Here is a 16,596-nt window from a genome sequence, read left to right on the forward strand (position 1 = left end):
AGGTTTTTGGACCAATTTTGTGTTCTCCATTCTTTAAGCACCGGTTCGAGCACCGTTTAAGCACCGGCACCGTTTCAAAAGTTCCGGTTTGGTACTGGTATCGGATAAAACCTAAACGATACCCATCCCTAGTCATTTATGTTACTGTGTCATGGTGCACGGACTTGCACAAGCCTCAGGATAGTCAGGGCTTAATGTTTCCACCAGCGTTTGTGTCAATAGCCTTTTTGTACTGATGAACACGAGACGATAACTAAAAACTAATTCACGAGGACAAAAACTATGATGTATGAAATAATAACAACATGAAAATATTCTGGACAGATGACGAGATCCACTCAGAACTAATTAAGTTGTGCAGAAAAGCGGCACAAGTTTGGAAGTGATCCAATCAGAAGTAATCTCCTTGTGCAGTAATGTTAGATGCACCCATTTGATCCACCCTCCGACAAGTTAAGCTAACTGCCACGATCCCTGTTTCTCATGAATGTGACAACAAAGCAGACAGGTGGAGACATTTGGCATTTGATGTCAATTAAAGAGATGCTTTGTGAACCTTGTGGAGGAACTCGTTGGTACAAGTGGCTAGCAGTAAAAGAAGGTCTGGATTTAAATCTGCTGGTTGTCTGAGAAGTTCACCAAGCTGTTCAGATGTCCTTTTGCTTTTAAACCAAATTTATATGTAAATGGATGATTTGATTTAACCCCCTCAGATCTAAGTCATCATGGAAAGCATTTATGCTTATACATTGACGATATGATTGTTATTTTCTCACCGATGAATCCATAAAGTGCAGCGAAAAAATAGGCAGAAATACACAGGAGCAATCGCTGGTACCAAACAGGTTAATCACCGCAGATGTTCTACTGAAGTGTACGTCAGGTTACACCGTGGGTTAGGTCACAGGGCTTCAGAGGACTTTGTGGTTACAACGTAGCTGTGGCATAGAATTCCCACTGAAGCATTATTGCTCTATTTCTCTAACAGGGAACAATCACAGTATGTCTTTTTTCTATTGTTCTCCCAACTTATACCAATCGGGAAAGATCATGTTTCTACCTGACACACATCAAAAACTCCTCACTTTTTTCCCAGAAAGGTCAGTTTTGCCTGCAAAATCTAAGGTTGAGTTCAGATTTGGATGTGAGGATTTACACTTGAGAGGTTTAAAAGCAAATGACTGGCAGGTCAGATTAAGCAGAGAAAAAAGGGTCCATGGATATTTGCTGCTTCGAGGTTTTATCTGTTGAATTAACTGCCAATTCGGCTTTTCTCCTTTCAGTTTAAAACTAATCTCAGCATAGTTTAGTTGTCTGGAAGAGATGTCTTTAACATCTTTTCAACAGGTTTTTTCTCAGGAGATATGAGAAAAGAGCTTGAACATTTGGAGTAGAGACACTGCTCCTTGGTGTTGAAAGGAGCCAGCGCAGATGGTTCAGGTAGGTGATCACAATGCCTCCTAGATATCTGCCTTTGGAGGTCTCCCGGCCCCCCCAGGGACAGAACCTGAACTTGCTGGAAGGGGTTTAAATATCTAATCTGCCCGGGGAGCACCTCATCTCCCCAAATGGGAACTGGAAAGCTCTGCTGGGGAGAAGCATGTCTGGAATATTCTTCTGAAAGCCGACATAAGAAAAGTGGAAGAAAATAAACGGACGATACAAGAAGCATGCCAAATTTACTGTTTTTTTAAAAGGTCTGGCTTGCAGTATTCCCACAGAAGCACAGACAGCTACCACTGCATTACTTTGATACTGAAGAAAACTTTTAAACAAGCCCCGGAGCTCTTAGCATGTTTGTGTATGTTTGTGTGCAGTGGACTTCAAAGATAATGATCTCCTTGGAAAGTGTAAGTCACACTGTGTATCATGTCTTTGTACTCTGATTAGTTGTGACTCACAAGAAGCACTAATTACAACTAAAAATGCAGCAACAGGACACTCAAAGCTTTAAAGTACCATAATTGCCTTCTTAAGCTGTGTGTATCTGTGTGTGTGTGTGTTGATTGTCCCTTTCACCTCTCAATATGAAAATCCCTGTTCCAAATTAATCCTCAGAGCTGGGTTTACAGAGAGCTGGCACAAACATTAGCATTTTAGCACGGCTTCAAGTGCTCGTGTCAGAGGGAGAAGTGCATGCTTTTCCCTCTTTGGTTACAATCAGTGCTGAGGGGGGACGAAGACCGTCTGAGGACTGCTGGTCTTACCGGATGTGCTCGTCGGTGACGGTGAAGGCCTTGCAGAGCGGCTGAGACGTGTTGAGCCAGATTGCCGGATTCTTCTCAGCCGCTACAGACGTCTGTCCCGTAATCGGAGCCGAGCTCATGTGCAGAGCGCTGGCGATGGCCGACAGCAGGGTGTCATCACTAGCGTCTGGACCGACACCTGTCCAATGAGAGAGCGAGATCAAGAGATGGGTCAGAGGTCAAGACAGGCTGAAGGACTGGATTCTGCTCAAGCTGTTGTTGGAGACCTACTCTGCAATCCTTTGGGCAGGTCCATGGTACGCAGGACCTGCTCTGTGACGTCTGAGGACCGCAGACCTTTCAACCTCTTCTCCCAAAACAGCTGCAGACAGACAGACAGACAGCTGTTTATCTGATCGTCCCACTGGTTTTTGATTAGTTTTCCTTGTTCATTTTGAAGACAATTTCAAATATAATACTTTAAACTCTTAATGTCCATCAGGCCTCTGTAAACTGTTCAGGGTAAGGGACAGGATCAGATATTCCTTTTTGAAATGCTCAAATGGAAATCTTAGAAGAACTACAAAGCAAAGATAAATCTTTAAAAGATTTTCTAGATTCTCTATATTTGACTCAGCATGCAGCTGAAATCCAACCTAACCCTAAAGGCCATCGCATGCCAAGCGGGTTGTGAAAAAGTGGCACTGAGTTCATTCAATTCTCAGGAGAATTTCCTGGTTTGATCCAGGAGTCGAAGCTGCATGATGGCATATTTTTGGATGTCAGTGGGATCGTTTGAGCTGTTGTTGGCAGGGTTGGGATCATATCTGATGAGGCAGAGAAATTGTTCCAGTAAGCCGACTGACCCAGAGTAGAATCTAACTGTGTGGCTGAGTTAAAATAGTATTATTTACTATTTCCATATCACTGTATATTCAGTACTACTGCACATTTTGAGCTACACTGGGATGTCGTGCTTGGAGAAAACAAGCACGACAAGCACGACATCCCAGTGTACTTCAGACCCAGCAACACACTCAGACAGAAACTGGTTCACCCGAAAGACAAAACTCCAAAACACAGACTGAACAACGTGGTGTATGCTGTACAGTGCAGCGAGGAATGCCCAGACCTCTACATTGGAGAGACCAAACAGCCACTTCACAAGCGCATGGCACAACATAGAAGAGCCACCTCCACAGGACAAGACTCAGCAGTCCATTTGCATCTTAAGGATAAAGGTCACTCTTTCGAGGATGCCAATGTTCACATTTTGGACAGAGAGGACAGATGGTTTGAAAGAGGAGTGAAAGAGGCCATCTATGTCCACTGTGAGCGACCATCTTTGAACAGAGGTGGTGGTTTACGACACCAACTGTCTGCCATCTATAATCCAGTTTTGAGTTCCCTCCCCAGACGCCTTAACGCCCACTCACATCCTGGGCCATCTGACCTCAGGAATTCACATGACAAGGTGGGGCCAGGTTTCACAATGAGCTCACCCGAAACCCTGGCTGATTAGGTCCCACACCCGCTTTCACACCTTGGCTCATGTGATTAGAGGATCACCAGGGGGTCCTTTGTCCCTCTTTGGGGGGATACTCCCACTGGGTTTAAATCTGGGACTCTTGGCCATTTGACCTTAGAACTGAAGAAGCTTCTTGGATGAGAGGTGAAACGTCTTCAAGCAACTCAAAGAAGTCCAGACGCTTTTCTTTGCAAATTCCTTTGACTACGATGACCTGGATGACTGAGAACCTTCACAGACATCTGAGTGGTTAGATTTGTTTATTCAAACAACAAATTTAAGAAAATCTGCACACCTGAGTCAATGACAAGTGCATAGAAGGAAAGAAATCTGAGAAATATAGCCTAACCTCCACAGACCATCCTGCTTACCAGATCTGTTTATTCGCATCTGAAAACTCAAGCCAGCCCAAAAACATTAATGCTGCACATTCATTCAGAGACTAAGTCTAAAGAGCTTGGAAAGAAAAGCGTCTGGACTTCTTTAAGTTACTTGAGGACGTTTCACCTCTCATCTGCGAAGCTTCTTTAGTTCTAAGGTCAAATTGTGGAAAGTCCCCGATTTAAGCTGTATGGGAGTGTCCCCCCAAGAGGGTCATGAACCCCCTGTTGATCCTCCACCTAATCACATGAGTTAAGGTGTGAAAATGGGTGTAGGTCACAATCAGCCAGGGTTTCGGGTGAACTCACTGTGAAACCTAGCCCCACACTATCATGTGATTTCCTGAGGTCAAAATGGCCCAGGATGTGAGTGGGCGTTAAGGCGTCTGGGAAAGGATCTCAAAACTGGATTATAGATGGCAGACAGTTGGTGTCGTAAACCACCACCTCTGTTTAAAGATGGTCGCTCACAGTGGACATAGATGGCTACTTTCACTCCTCTTTCAAACCATCACTCACACATCAATGTTAGCCTCATGGTTTGTTTCTGTTTAAGGTTTTAAACAGGGCTGGATGTAGATGGGTCAGCAGGGACCTGGAGGATGTTAACAGGATAATGGAACCAGGTCCCTTTCCTGCTGCTCTGCTTTAACTGGACAGAGTTAGAAGACAACAGTACTGTTGTTAAAAACTTTTATATTGAAGAGTTCCAACAAGGTAAAAATTCGATACTGAGGGGTAAGTTGGACTCTAGCTCTAAAGATGTTGCAGGCAGTCTGATGGATGCTAACCTCTTACTGTTCAGGGGCAGAGAAAGAGCTCATTTTCATCTAGTCTGTGAACCCAAATGAAAGTCTTAGAATAGAAGAACTGTGGGGCTTAAATGCATATTTTATCATGTTTCATTAACAGTATCATTCTACCCAACATATTTCTCTCCCTCCAATCATCATTCAGTCCTCTGTGTGCTGCTTTTCCCATGATGCTTCAGCACCCTCTAGTGGTTCCAGCTGTCATTACCCTCTCCTCCTCCCACAGCCATCTCTTATGTAAGGGCCTGACCTCGCCCTCCTGCATTACCTGTATGTGTATTTGTGTGTGTGTGTTTCAGCGTCTCACCTGTTTGGGCTGCTCGATCGCTCGCTGCAGGTCTGTCTTCACCTTGTTTCCGGGGTGACTCGTAACCTTGGTAACAGGCTGTTTAAAGATGGAGGCCGTCTGTCTGATGGGCAGAGCTGTGTTCAGGTCTGGTTTCCCTCCCTGCTCGAGACAGATACGAATCTGAATGTTGGTGTTTGGTTTCTTTTGCTCCCTGACTTCCTACGTTCCTTCCTTCCCACCTTCTTGTCCTTCCTCCCTTTTATCCTTCTTTCACTTTTGCTTTCTCCTGTTCCTTTCTTCCTTACAGGTCACATTAACTTCCTATACATGAGCCAGAAATATTAAACCTGCGTGTGTCTCTGTGAGTGTTTGATGTAAGCTTAAAGGGTTAACTTGCTGAGACAACAACAGGAAGTGCGTGTTTGTGTGTCTCTGTGCCCATAAGTAATGAAGTGTGAAGAGCAGCAGTACAGGGTTGCGAACCGTGTCAATACAGCACACACACACACACATGCTGAACACACACATGCTGAAATTAACACTGAGGATGTGTAGATTATCCGTTTAGCAAGTAAATCTTGCTAAGGCTCGCCTCTCTCCGCAGGCGCTATTTTTTCCCATTTCAGCGAAGACTCACCCTACTCCACCTCTGATTGGTCCACACTTTATCCACTTAAACAACCATACACAGTCTATGTTTGACTACAGTCAGTGATCACAGTAAATGTTGAATGGATTGATACTTATAAAGCACTTTTTACTCTAACTGAGCACTCAATGCGTTTTTGCCCAGACGCATTTAATATAGACTTCACACCTTCAATCTACAGTCTCTGCAGAGGCCGATCTGGAGGATTTATCTGGTCTGTAGCTGTTTCATGCATGCACTGCAGCTCTGAACTCTTCTAGCCAAAACCAGACATTCACCACCAGCGAGTAGGCGTCATCTCCCAGTCATTTCCAGCAGTAGTCATTTCCAGCAGTTAGAACACGTCTGAAGATGACTATTTCCTGCTGTGTGCTTCATGTATGAAAGGACAACTGTAGGAAAAAATCCCACCCTAATTCTCCTTAAATTCTCCACAGTTTACATGTGAGCTTACCAGGTCTGTAGTCAGGACCACCTAAGTGGTTCCCCTATTTGTGTGCCGAAGAGAAAAGGCAAAGAGAGCAGATCTAACACCCACAATTTAAAACGCAGATGACCACGGCACATTTTAGATCATAACATCGACAAGACCAACGAGACAAGAAATAAATGAGACAAACAACCGACACCAGTCAGAGCCAAAATGATGATGCAGACTGGTCTTGAAGAAGAGAAGTCATCCAGAGCAAAACAAATCAAAAGCAACGTGTTGATTCTGCGTGAAAACACCCTGAAGGTCGAGACAAGCTTGGGCCGGGCCCAGCGCAAACTTCAGATTATCCTTAACTAGGACGAGTGTTAATTAAGACACCAGAGTGGAAGTAGATAAGTAGACTTTGAATACATCTCTCCTTTTTGTTTTTTCAAAGCATTAGAAGAAAATCTACTTTAAAAAGATTCATTGAGGGAGTCCGGTGTTTCCTCAAAGCTCTAGAATCCCTGTAGCCCATAAATTCATTAGGATTCATAATTTATGTGTTTGCTTGTAATGTTTGTATGTTTGTGGACTTTAGAAGAAGCCATTACTGGGTTTTGTGCTTTCATAATATCATCTAAAGCCATCAAAGTGCTCCCAGTTGTCTTCATCGTTATCATTATGTTGTTATTTATGGGGCTATAAACCAAGTTTTAACCTCTTATAACATCCAACAACTCCTTTTATTTGGAATTTTCACCCATTTGACATATCCAGATGGAAATCTGTGAGTCCAAACTGCATGTGAGACAGCTGATTGGCTGATTTATGATGTCACTTCACTCTGTTTGGGTTTCCCTCCTCTTGATTTTCTTCTTTTACTTTTACATCATCGTTTAAGAAGCGTCCGTTTAACTGTACCCCACTTACTTCATCCTTAACTACTGATTAACTATTTTAACTAATCATCCACTTCTCCCACTTTCACAATGCCCAAACAAATCTCAGGCCAAATAAGGAGAAGGCTCACAGACAGTAATTTATAAATAAAGGGGTTACATTTGACCAGCTTTTTCAGTGTGAACATTAGGCTTGTTCTACATTTGCAGAACTAAAAATCCTTATCTGACTTTAAATTTAGTCCTCCCAGGTTTAAGATCTGAGTCTAAATATCCATGAGATGGAGGTAAAAAAGACTTAAAATACGCCCAAGGGAAAAATAAAGTGACAACAGTAAGCAAACCAAGGAAGCTCAAGGCTGTAAAACCGAGGAGGGGAAGATACATCCGGGTCAATATACCCAGGAGACGGGGCTGTCCCTGATAACAAGACTGCTGGGATTACACTTCCATGCGGACGTGCACACAGTCAGCTTTTGAGTCGACATGGATAATTTGGAACGTAAATGAAGCCTATGAGGTCTAAGTCATCATCCAAGTACCCCACTGGTGTATATTTAAGAAAGGATGCAGGCTCTATTTTCCCCCAATACATAGAAATCATGTGTTTGAGCATGTGGAGAAACAGGTCTGAGCTTAATCAGGAATCTGATGTTTGTTATGCACATGTGACCAGGTTACTTCCTCAAACACAAAATCACCCTGCTATCAGACAGAATATCATCTCGATCCGCTCTCACTCTCTCTGACTGTCCGATAACATGAGGTTCAGCTGCTGGGTTTTTATCTATGCAAATAAGTCTGTGTGACTCAGGTATATTCACATGATGGATAAACAAGCACAAAGTTCTTGTCAGCTGACCCTGTGACCTCTCGACCTGTTGCTGGAAGAGTTTTGCTAATCTGATAATCTGTTACAGCACAATACACACACAGTCCCTCCCACACAGGTGTGATCCATCTGCGTTACCTTGGCCATGCTCAGCGGGTCATGTCGGAATCTCTGTTTGTTTTTCTGCAGTTTTCCGGGCATCATCTTGCCCGTGCGAAAGTCAAAACATGCCAGATCCACTGTGTTTCCAAGGTAACGGGACAGCTGGGGCTTACTCCGGAACTTCTTTCCTGAAGGACTGAAGGAAAAAATGGAAAGGACGCTATCATTAAAAAGTCATATACATAACATCATAAAGAGAACCTATGCTACATTCCAATGATGAGTGCCTAACATGGCCTGGGGTCAGTGTGTGTACAGGTAATCCCTGTGAGCTGGAAGCTCAGACTTATTCCTTATTCCACTCTTCGCTCAGTATTATGTCAAATAGAGGGGATATACATAATATGGTCATCTCAGAAAGTGAGTACAAATGCCCCTCCCACCTGCTGAGTATTTATTTATTTATTGTTTGTTTGTTTGTTTGTAAGGTAGAGTCAATGAGAGGAAAGCTGAAATAAAGGGATAAAAAAAAAATTCAGACAGAACATGAACTGAAAGGCTGTAACATAAGTATGGATTATTATGAGCTGTAAATCAAGCAAAGCAAGTGTGCATGCACATAAGGCAATGAGTCTGTATTACCATACTAAACAGAACGCTGCGCTTTTTGTTTGTAGCTGAGTGAAAAACCATGTTCCCTCGGTTATAATCCCATTTCCAAACAATCTGAAGTCCTTCATTCTACCGTGAGAAAGCTTATTCACAAGTGGAAAACATTCAAGACAGTCACCAGTATTAAGTGGACATCCCAGCAAATTCACCTGAAAGTCAAACTGAAAGTGCAAAAAAAAAAACCCAAGAGCTACATCTCAGACTCCGCAGGCCTCAGTCAGCATGTTAAATGTTAAAGTTCATAACAGCACAATCAGAAAAAAAGAGAACGAGTACAACTTGTTTGGGATGGGTTGCCAGGGGAGAAGGCTCTTCTCTCTAAAAGAACATGGCAGCACAGTTAAGCTTTGCAAAGCTGCATCTGAACAAACCACCAGACGAGACCAAAGGGGAGCTGCTTGGCCATAGCGCACAACACCATATTTGGAGAAAAGCAAACACAGCATATCAGTACAAACACCTCAGACCAACTGTCAGCACGGCGGCGGAGTGCTGAGGATTTGGGCACCTTACAGTCACTGAGTGGACCATGAACTCCTCTCTATACAAAGGGATTCTAGAGTCAAATGTGTCCATCTATCCTGTGGCTAAAGCTTGGCCCCAAACTGGGTCATGCAACAGGCAATGATCCCAAGAACAGCAGCTAATCTACAACTGAATGACTAAAAAGAAAGGAATCGAGGTGCTGCAATGGTCCAGGGAGAGTCCTGAATTCAACCTGACTTAAATGCTTTAATAGAGGACTTTAAGAGAGCCGTGCATCAATGAATGCCAGCAAACCTCATAAACGCATGTGAGTGTGTCCTCAGGGTGTTCAAAGGTGCAGAGGTTCAGTGCGTAACAGCACAGACACATTCATGTAGGTGTCACACAGTGGAAATTTGTATTTGTCTTTTATAATTAATTTATAATAATATTTTGATTTTAGTGTTTATTTGTGAGTGCAGTTTTTATTTGCATGATTTTATTCTAATGTTTGTATTGCATGTTTTAGTGTTTTTATAATAACAACAACAATAATAATAAATGTTATTTATAAAGCACCTTTCAAGACACCCAAGGCCACTTAACAATAGAATAGAACACATAATAGGACAATGACAAAATGAAGAACAATAAAAACAAAAGCACAGGATAAAATGAACAAACAGTGGGTTCACAGTGAATATGCAGATGTGAACAGATGGGTTTTGAGTTGAGATTTAAAGTGGAGGAGAGAACCAATATCAGATCATCCTGTTTGCATCCTGTTTCTTATATCTGGGGGTAGAAAGTTCCACAGCCTGGCAGCAGAGCAGCTAAAAGCTCTGCTTCCCATGGTGCTGAGGCGGAAAGAAGGCACAGCAAGCTGGAAAGAAGAAGAGGATCGAAGTGAGTGGGCAGAAGAGGCAGTGCTTAACAGATCAGAAATGTGAGGAGCAAGATTATGAATGGCCTTGAAGGTGACCAGAAGAAGTTTGTATATTATCTGGAATTTCACTGGGAGCCAGTGAAACATTGGGGAAACATTGTTTAATCCACTGTGGACTGGCTGGCCATGGAATAAAAGCGGTGGCATCGAGCGACAGACTCCAGTGCACAGTGTAAGCTGGACTGGGACGTGACGAACCCAGTGGAGGGAAGAGAGAGGGACAAGAGGCTTCTCCTCGTCTGCCTGGGACGAGGGTGGCATGGTCCTCGCTCTGGAAGAGGAATTTCTGTCCTGCTTGTGAACACGTAAGGAACATTCATCCTGGGTTGTGGGTTGGTTGCATCATGGGACTGGTGGGATCTAGTCTCAGTGGGAATTTTAGCGTATTGAGAACATTTATTTATATACTTTTTTTTAGTATTTGGCTTGTTTTATTCCTGCTGTCCACCTTAGGGAATAAACCTTTTCTGATTATACCTGTACCATCTCTGTACCCTGGGTTTCTGATTCACTTGCTCCCCCCTTGTATTTAAAACAACCTCTTTAGTATGACATTCTGGCGCACCAGCTTTAGTGTCTACATAGGCAGCAGCAACAGAACCGAGAGTTACTTTTACTCTTCTTCCAGCATTTCACCGAGTGTCTCTCGTGTTAGTCAGGATAATATTATACAGTCTATAACTGAAAGACTCTGTGTCTCCTTATGGTCTGAAAATATTCCGCGTGGGTGTGGGGGAAAAAAAGGGTCCTGATAAACATGACTTTGTGAAACCGGTAGAGGCCTCAGCAGGGCGTTGCTGCTCTTCCAGTAAACTGACCTGTTGTGACTGGTTTTCTTACTGGAAGTGATGAGTCACTTCAAACCAAACTGAAAGTGAGCCTTCAGGATGTGACGGAGCTCAGACGTCTCTGAGCTGCTACAGTGACAGGCCCGAGCTGTGCAGATCAACAGGAAGTAAAGAACAGCCACCGGCTCTGCGGCAAGGCTACGATGCCGCAGAGCTGCACCAGGAGCGACTTCCTCTGCGATCTGACGCAGAGTGCTGAGCAAAAAGGAAAAACGTAACAAGCAGCGCTCCAAACTCAACTTTGATCTGCTCTGGAGAAGAGCTGAGGCAGGAGTATTTCTGAGGCAGAGAGACACAGATGCTGAGGTTTTCCTGCCTGAATGCACATTACTGGATAAAAGAAGCGCAGGGGGCAAGAAAAGTGCAGAAACTGTGAAAGAGAAGTGATGCTGCATCTCACTCACAACTGATTTTTTTTTTTCATAATTTACTGCAACACAGAGATGTTGTGATTAGGGTGCATGGATATGTCCTCCTTCATATGTCAACCACATGCATTTGCAAAATGATGCCTGATTTGTGTGTTTTGTGACCATTTGATTCCAGCTAACATGACCTTTAGCTATGTTCAAAATCATTCTAAAGATCCAAAAATTCTCAAAGGATATCTCTAGAATTTAAAGAAACTGCCACCAAATATTCATAACATTGATACATATGCTGGTATTGGTATTGGATCAATATTAGCCCAATACGGTCGATACTTGCTTTCTATCCTCTATGTTCCGTATGCAGCAAATAAAGTATTTTATTTTGGAAATGAATATGCAGTATGAAAAACGTCTGACCTTTGCGTATCGACTGTTACGTCTTTGTTATTTATAGCCTACAGCACATTTAAACAACTGAAGGTGACCCAAAGTGCTTTAGAGACAGACACTTTTATATTCCAGATGTCCAAAAAACATCGTTTGAAAACAAACGAAAAGCTAAAAAGTGTGTTCTGTTTTGTTTTATTAACTAACTCTTGTGGAAAGTAAAAATAACAGTGATTTAGTGATCAGATACCTTTTATAGCTTAAAAGTATCACTATCAGTATTGGTATTGGCAATAACAGCCCTGTATTTACTTGATAATGTATCGACAGTAAAATTTGCAGTGTCATAGAGCACTGCTAGTAATAGTAGCAGTAGTAAAAAGAATGATAGAAATACTTTATGTAACACAGTTATGGTAACTCTTTTATGTCCCACTCATTTATGTGTTGTGCTAAAAGAGATATAAACTCAAGTTGAACTGTGGCTGAACTGTACTTTGATGTAATACAAACTTGTATCACAAGATGGTGCAATGAGTCATCCAGCCATCCATTCTCTTCTGCTTGGCCAATTCGGGATTGCGGGAGGGGCTGGAGCCTATCTCAGCGGGCCTAAGGCGAGAGGCGGGGTACACCCCAGACAGGTCGCCAGTCTGTCGCACGGCACAAGGATTCATTTTAACTTCTATTTAACCAGGTAAAAGAGTGCACTCTTGCGTCATGGGAAAAAAGCCAGGCCTCTTGAGGTCTGGCCCCTGGTGGTGAAAGATTTAGTTACATTTGAATAATTACGGAAAATACCTTTAGTGTACGCCCTCATATTCAAAATAAATCTACACTAATGAGAGCGAACGAAAAACTAACAATGAAACTAAAACAAAATGTAATAAACTGAAATTACAATTAGGAAAAAAATTGAAACCTAAGCGACAGGGGAAATGCAGGGATTTGTGCTCCGTAAGATAACACAGAGCCGTTGCCTTTAAATGTATGTGATCCTACTCATCCCTAAAGACCCATTTTGAGCCAGGAAACCCACTTGACCAGCCTCCTTCATTTACATTCAGCTCCTCCAATTTTTCAGATCCACTGGCAAAGATCTCTTACATGTCCCAAGGTCACACCTCAAACAAAACGGTGACAGAGCTTTGGCAGGCACTGCTCCATGTTTGTGGAATCAGTTATTACCTGCTGAAAAAGGTGTCCTCCATCTCTGCTTTGAAGTCAGGTCAGAATCCACCTTTAGTCCCAGACCTCCCCAGCTCAGTAAGCTCCCATGTGCTGTTGTGTCTGTAACTGCTGGGTGCTGGTGCTTGATAATTCTATATTCTGTGTCCATTTTTTACTTTTTTATGTAATTCCATCAGTGTGTATATGAATGTGCATACTTCATACAACACTATGGTCCATGAAAGCTGTATTTAAATGTGCTTTACACAAAACACAAAGTAAAATACATCTTGCAGTCTATTATTTGAACAGGACACAGTTCCGTCACAGCTGCAGTGCTTGTCTTCAAGGCTATTTAAAAAGCTATTATAGAAAGTTGAAGTGAAACTTCCACAGTCTCTTCCAGCTAACTCAGGCAACAGCAGCACAAATGGCACACCCAGCTTCACGTTTTCCAGCTTTATGAAGCAGACAGTTGGTGTTATAGACATTTTCAACAGTAGTTTGTCTCTGACACAAACAGGAGAGAGGCCTAACCCAGCTAGAATGAGTGGTTATCTTACTGTACAGCATTTGGAGATAATAGCTTTACACGATACCTGCTGGTATCAGTGCAACATGCTGTTTTTTTACCCAGCACATGTCAATAAGGGAGTCATGTCGCCGTCAGGAGACGTTAAATAGATGTACAAGTGGCACTGAAACGAGACACCATGAGCCACTTTCAGATTCAGACTCTCCTTAAGGTCGATAAAGAAACAGTTAAAAAAGCAATTTACACATAGACTGTATATCAAAGATGACCACTATAGCCCCTTTTCCATTAGTTTCTACTTGAATAGACCTGCTCGGCTGGGGTTCCAAGGCGATCCAAGTAGGTACTGAAATGTGATGTCGTCAAACTGCATGCCAACAATTGGCTAGTCAGTGCCGACACTCGATGAGTTATGAGAGTGTCTCATTCACTGACATCAAAACGGAAATTTGTAATATAAAAAACCCCCAAAACCTGCAACGACGGAAATGGCTACAAAATGCAACGCCGTGGTCCCAGAGTCTGACAGAAAGTCACCTACTGAGCACCAGGCATATCGTCCACCTTTGTTGTAACATTCATGATGCATACTAATTCCATCAATGTAAACGCGAATGTTTGATAGAAAGCACTTAGGTAAAACACAGCATAGATGTATGGGTGTGAATGGGTAAATGAGGGTCCTCAGGTAGAGTAGAAATGTGCTATATAAGAGCAGGTCCATTTACCATTTTGGATTACATATTTTGCAGGTTCAGTGTTAGAATTTTGTCCACCGCCATTCGGGTTTTCTGGAGCTAGACATGACAAGGAGTGGAGTGCTAACTTACCAGCTAATGTTAGCTTGGTTACACTGTTTGAACCCAACATTTTCAGTGGGAGAAACTCATTCTTCCAAGTGACTCCAGGCTCAGCATTCTGCAGGTTTCCTCCAGTTTAAAAACGGTATAACTGCATAACGATCTAAACCAGCACCATTGCATAACAATGAGCACATCAGATCAGTTTCATGCTCATTCATATGCAAATTGTCACGGCAGTTAATCAATGACCACGAGTACTACTCACTGAGAGTTGGAGAATGGCTGCAATCACAGCACTAAATGATACTGAAAGATGGTAAATGGTAAATGGCCTGTATTTATATAGCGCTTTTTTTTTTAGATGTCCTCTTAGATTCCCTGCTTGGCTCAAAGATGGTCATCCCCTTTATTGACTTGAGGAGGTCAAGAAGGCAGCTTATGTGAAAAGGTAACAGCCACCTCTGTGAATAGTACTCATGGCCATTAACGGTCATGACAATTCATTGTTAAGCAATGGTGGTTATGCAAGTGTATTGTTAATAAAGTCAGACTAAATGAATCAACATTCTGGGATTCAGATAGCAGATGCTTACTATATCTATTTAACTGACTAAAAACTACGTCACTCGTCAAAACTACACTATAGGGTTTTTGTGTGTGTGTGTGGATGGTCTGTCACTACAATTAACCACACAAAAAGCCATTTTATTTGTCATTTAATGACATTAATTGGATCAAAAGAATAAATAGAGAGGTTCAATTTAAAGAGTCAAATACGTGAGGCCTTGAAGCCTATATTTAAGCCCTGATAAAACTCAAACGAGTAAGTTCTAAAAACGAACACATGGAACACATTCAAGTCAGACATTTTAATATTGGAGTCTATGGATATTGACTTACTATTAAAGTCTGCCTCAGGTGGACTTTAGAGAAACTGCAGGGGTTGTTTTTTTTAGCTTTCAGTGTTGGTTTCATTTTTGCTCTTATTGCACATTTATGGAGGTATGAGGTGTGTCCACTGTAATCTCAATATCTGGATGAACTTCCCACCAATGTTCAAGCGCTTTGGTTTGACTTGCTTCGGTCACCCAGCTGTTCTTGGCCCCTGCTGCCAAAACTCTGGTCATACACACATTGTTACATTGTTGTAATGCTGTTATTAAGAATGAATTCTGATGGCTACTTTGCTACTTTGCACTACATTGTAACTTCTCAGACTGAAGCCTAGCCTCTGGTTGGTCCACTGAGTGTGAACAGAGCTGAGCTCACAAACAGTCCAGAGTCAGGATTGGTACCACAGCCGAACTGCTGACTGATTATCAGTTTCCTGTGTGACCACTGATCGATTAGTGTGATGGGCTACCTGTAGTAGTAGACGTCGCTCTTTCCGGCGCTCAGCCCGGACTTCCTGATCACTTCTTCTTTCTTCCAACCGGGCGGCAGAGCGGGACAGTCCGTCCTCTTTCTCTCCATCATAGCACGCGTACCGATCCCACGGTTCAGGCTCCTGTCGGATTAATCGATCACTTGGTAAATCCCGGCGTGGACCCCGCAGACGCGCGGCGTGCTGGTGAAAAACCAGCGGAGCGACGTCACGGACGTTACGTTAACGGTGGCTCTCCCACTCCCTCCCTCCGCCCTGCTTGTTTATGCTGCTTATTTTGGGTCGAACAGAAACAGACAGAGTGTTCCGGTTCGGGCTGTCCCGGGTTAAACCGCCTCCAGGTACGGGTATACTTCAGTTTACCTCCTGAGAGAACCAACGGCTCATCCGGGGATCCGATCTGATCTAAAGTGAACTGAACTGAACTGAACTGGACCAACGGCAGGCTGTGACGTCTGAGATATCACACACACACACACCCCGCGATTAAACTCAGACGCGCACGCTCACACGCACAGATACACTCCCCCAGAGATCGTCTTGAGATCAGAACACTCACTCGGTGTTAGTTTAGGAGAAACGGACTCAGTCAATCAGAGTCTGAGGTATGAATAAACCTGTAAAAGTTTTAAAACATTGCATAATAATAATAATAATAATAATAATAATAATAATAATAATAATCATCATCATCATCATGATTAAAAAAATATTTTCAAAAATTTTATATTATTTGAAAGCCATATTTTTGCAAAAATAGATAAATAAATAAACAACCATGAACTGAATTCGTCATGGAAACATATAACCCAATATTTGCAAGGTCTGATCAACTTAATTGACCATGAGACTATGGGAGTACAATAGACTGTATATTAAAGATGGAGGTAGCCACTCATTTTTGATTCCACATTTTAGACTAC

The 16,596-nt window shown here is 42.6% G+C and overlaps 1 protein-coding gene across 3 annotated transcripts in view; it reads right to left on the reverse strand.

Annotated features, from left to right (window-relative positions):
* Nucleotides 1-16,170, reverse strand: part of mbd2 (methyl-CpG binding domain protein 2) — a 31,574-nt gene extending 15,404 nt beyond the window's left edge. The window contains exons 1-5 of one of the 3 annotated variants that reach the window (XM_013268547.3): nt 15,653-16,170; nt 8,129-8,288; nt 5,214-5,354; nt 2,478-2,568; nt 2,208-2,385 (exon numbers count right to left, since the gene is read on the reverse strand). In XM_013268547.3, coding sequence (XP_013124001.1) covers nt 2,208-2,385; nt 2,478-2,568; nt 5,214-5,354; nt 8,129-8,288; nt 15,653-15,765 — 683 coding nt within the window. In that variant the 5' untranslated portion in view covers nt 15,766-16,170. The remainder of the gene's footprint in view (nt 1-2,207; nt 2,386-2,477; nt 2,569-5,213; nt 5,355-8,128; nt 8,289-15,652) is intronic. The other 2 variants (XM_003440244.4, XM_013268546.3) reach the window with 2 other exon arrangements.
* Nucleotides 16,171-16,596: the final 426 nt, after the last annotated feature.

This window comes from Oreochromis niloticus, linkage group LG7, assembly GCF_001858045.2.
Source record: "Oreochromis niloticus isolate F11D_XX linkage group LG7, O_niloticus_UMD_NMBU, whole genome shotgun sequence".
NCBI classification, from domain to species: domain Eukaryota; kingdom Metazoa; phylum Chordata; class Actinopteri; order Cichliformes; family Cichlidae; genus Oreochromis; species Oreochromis niloticus.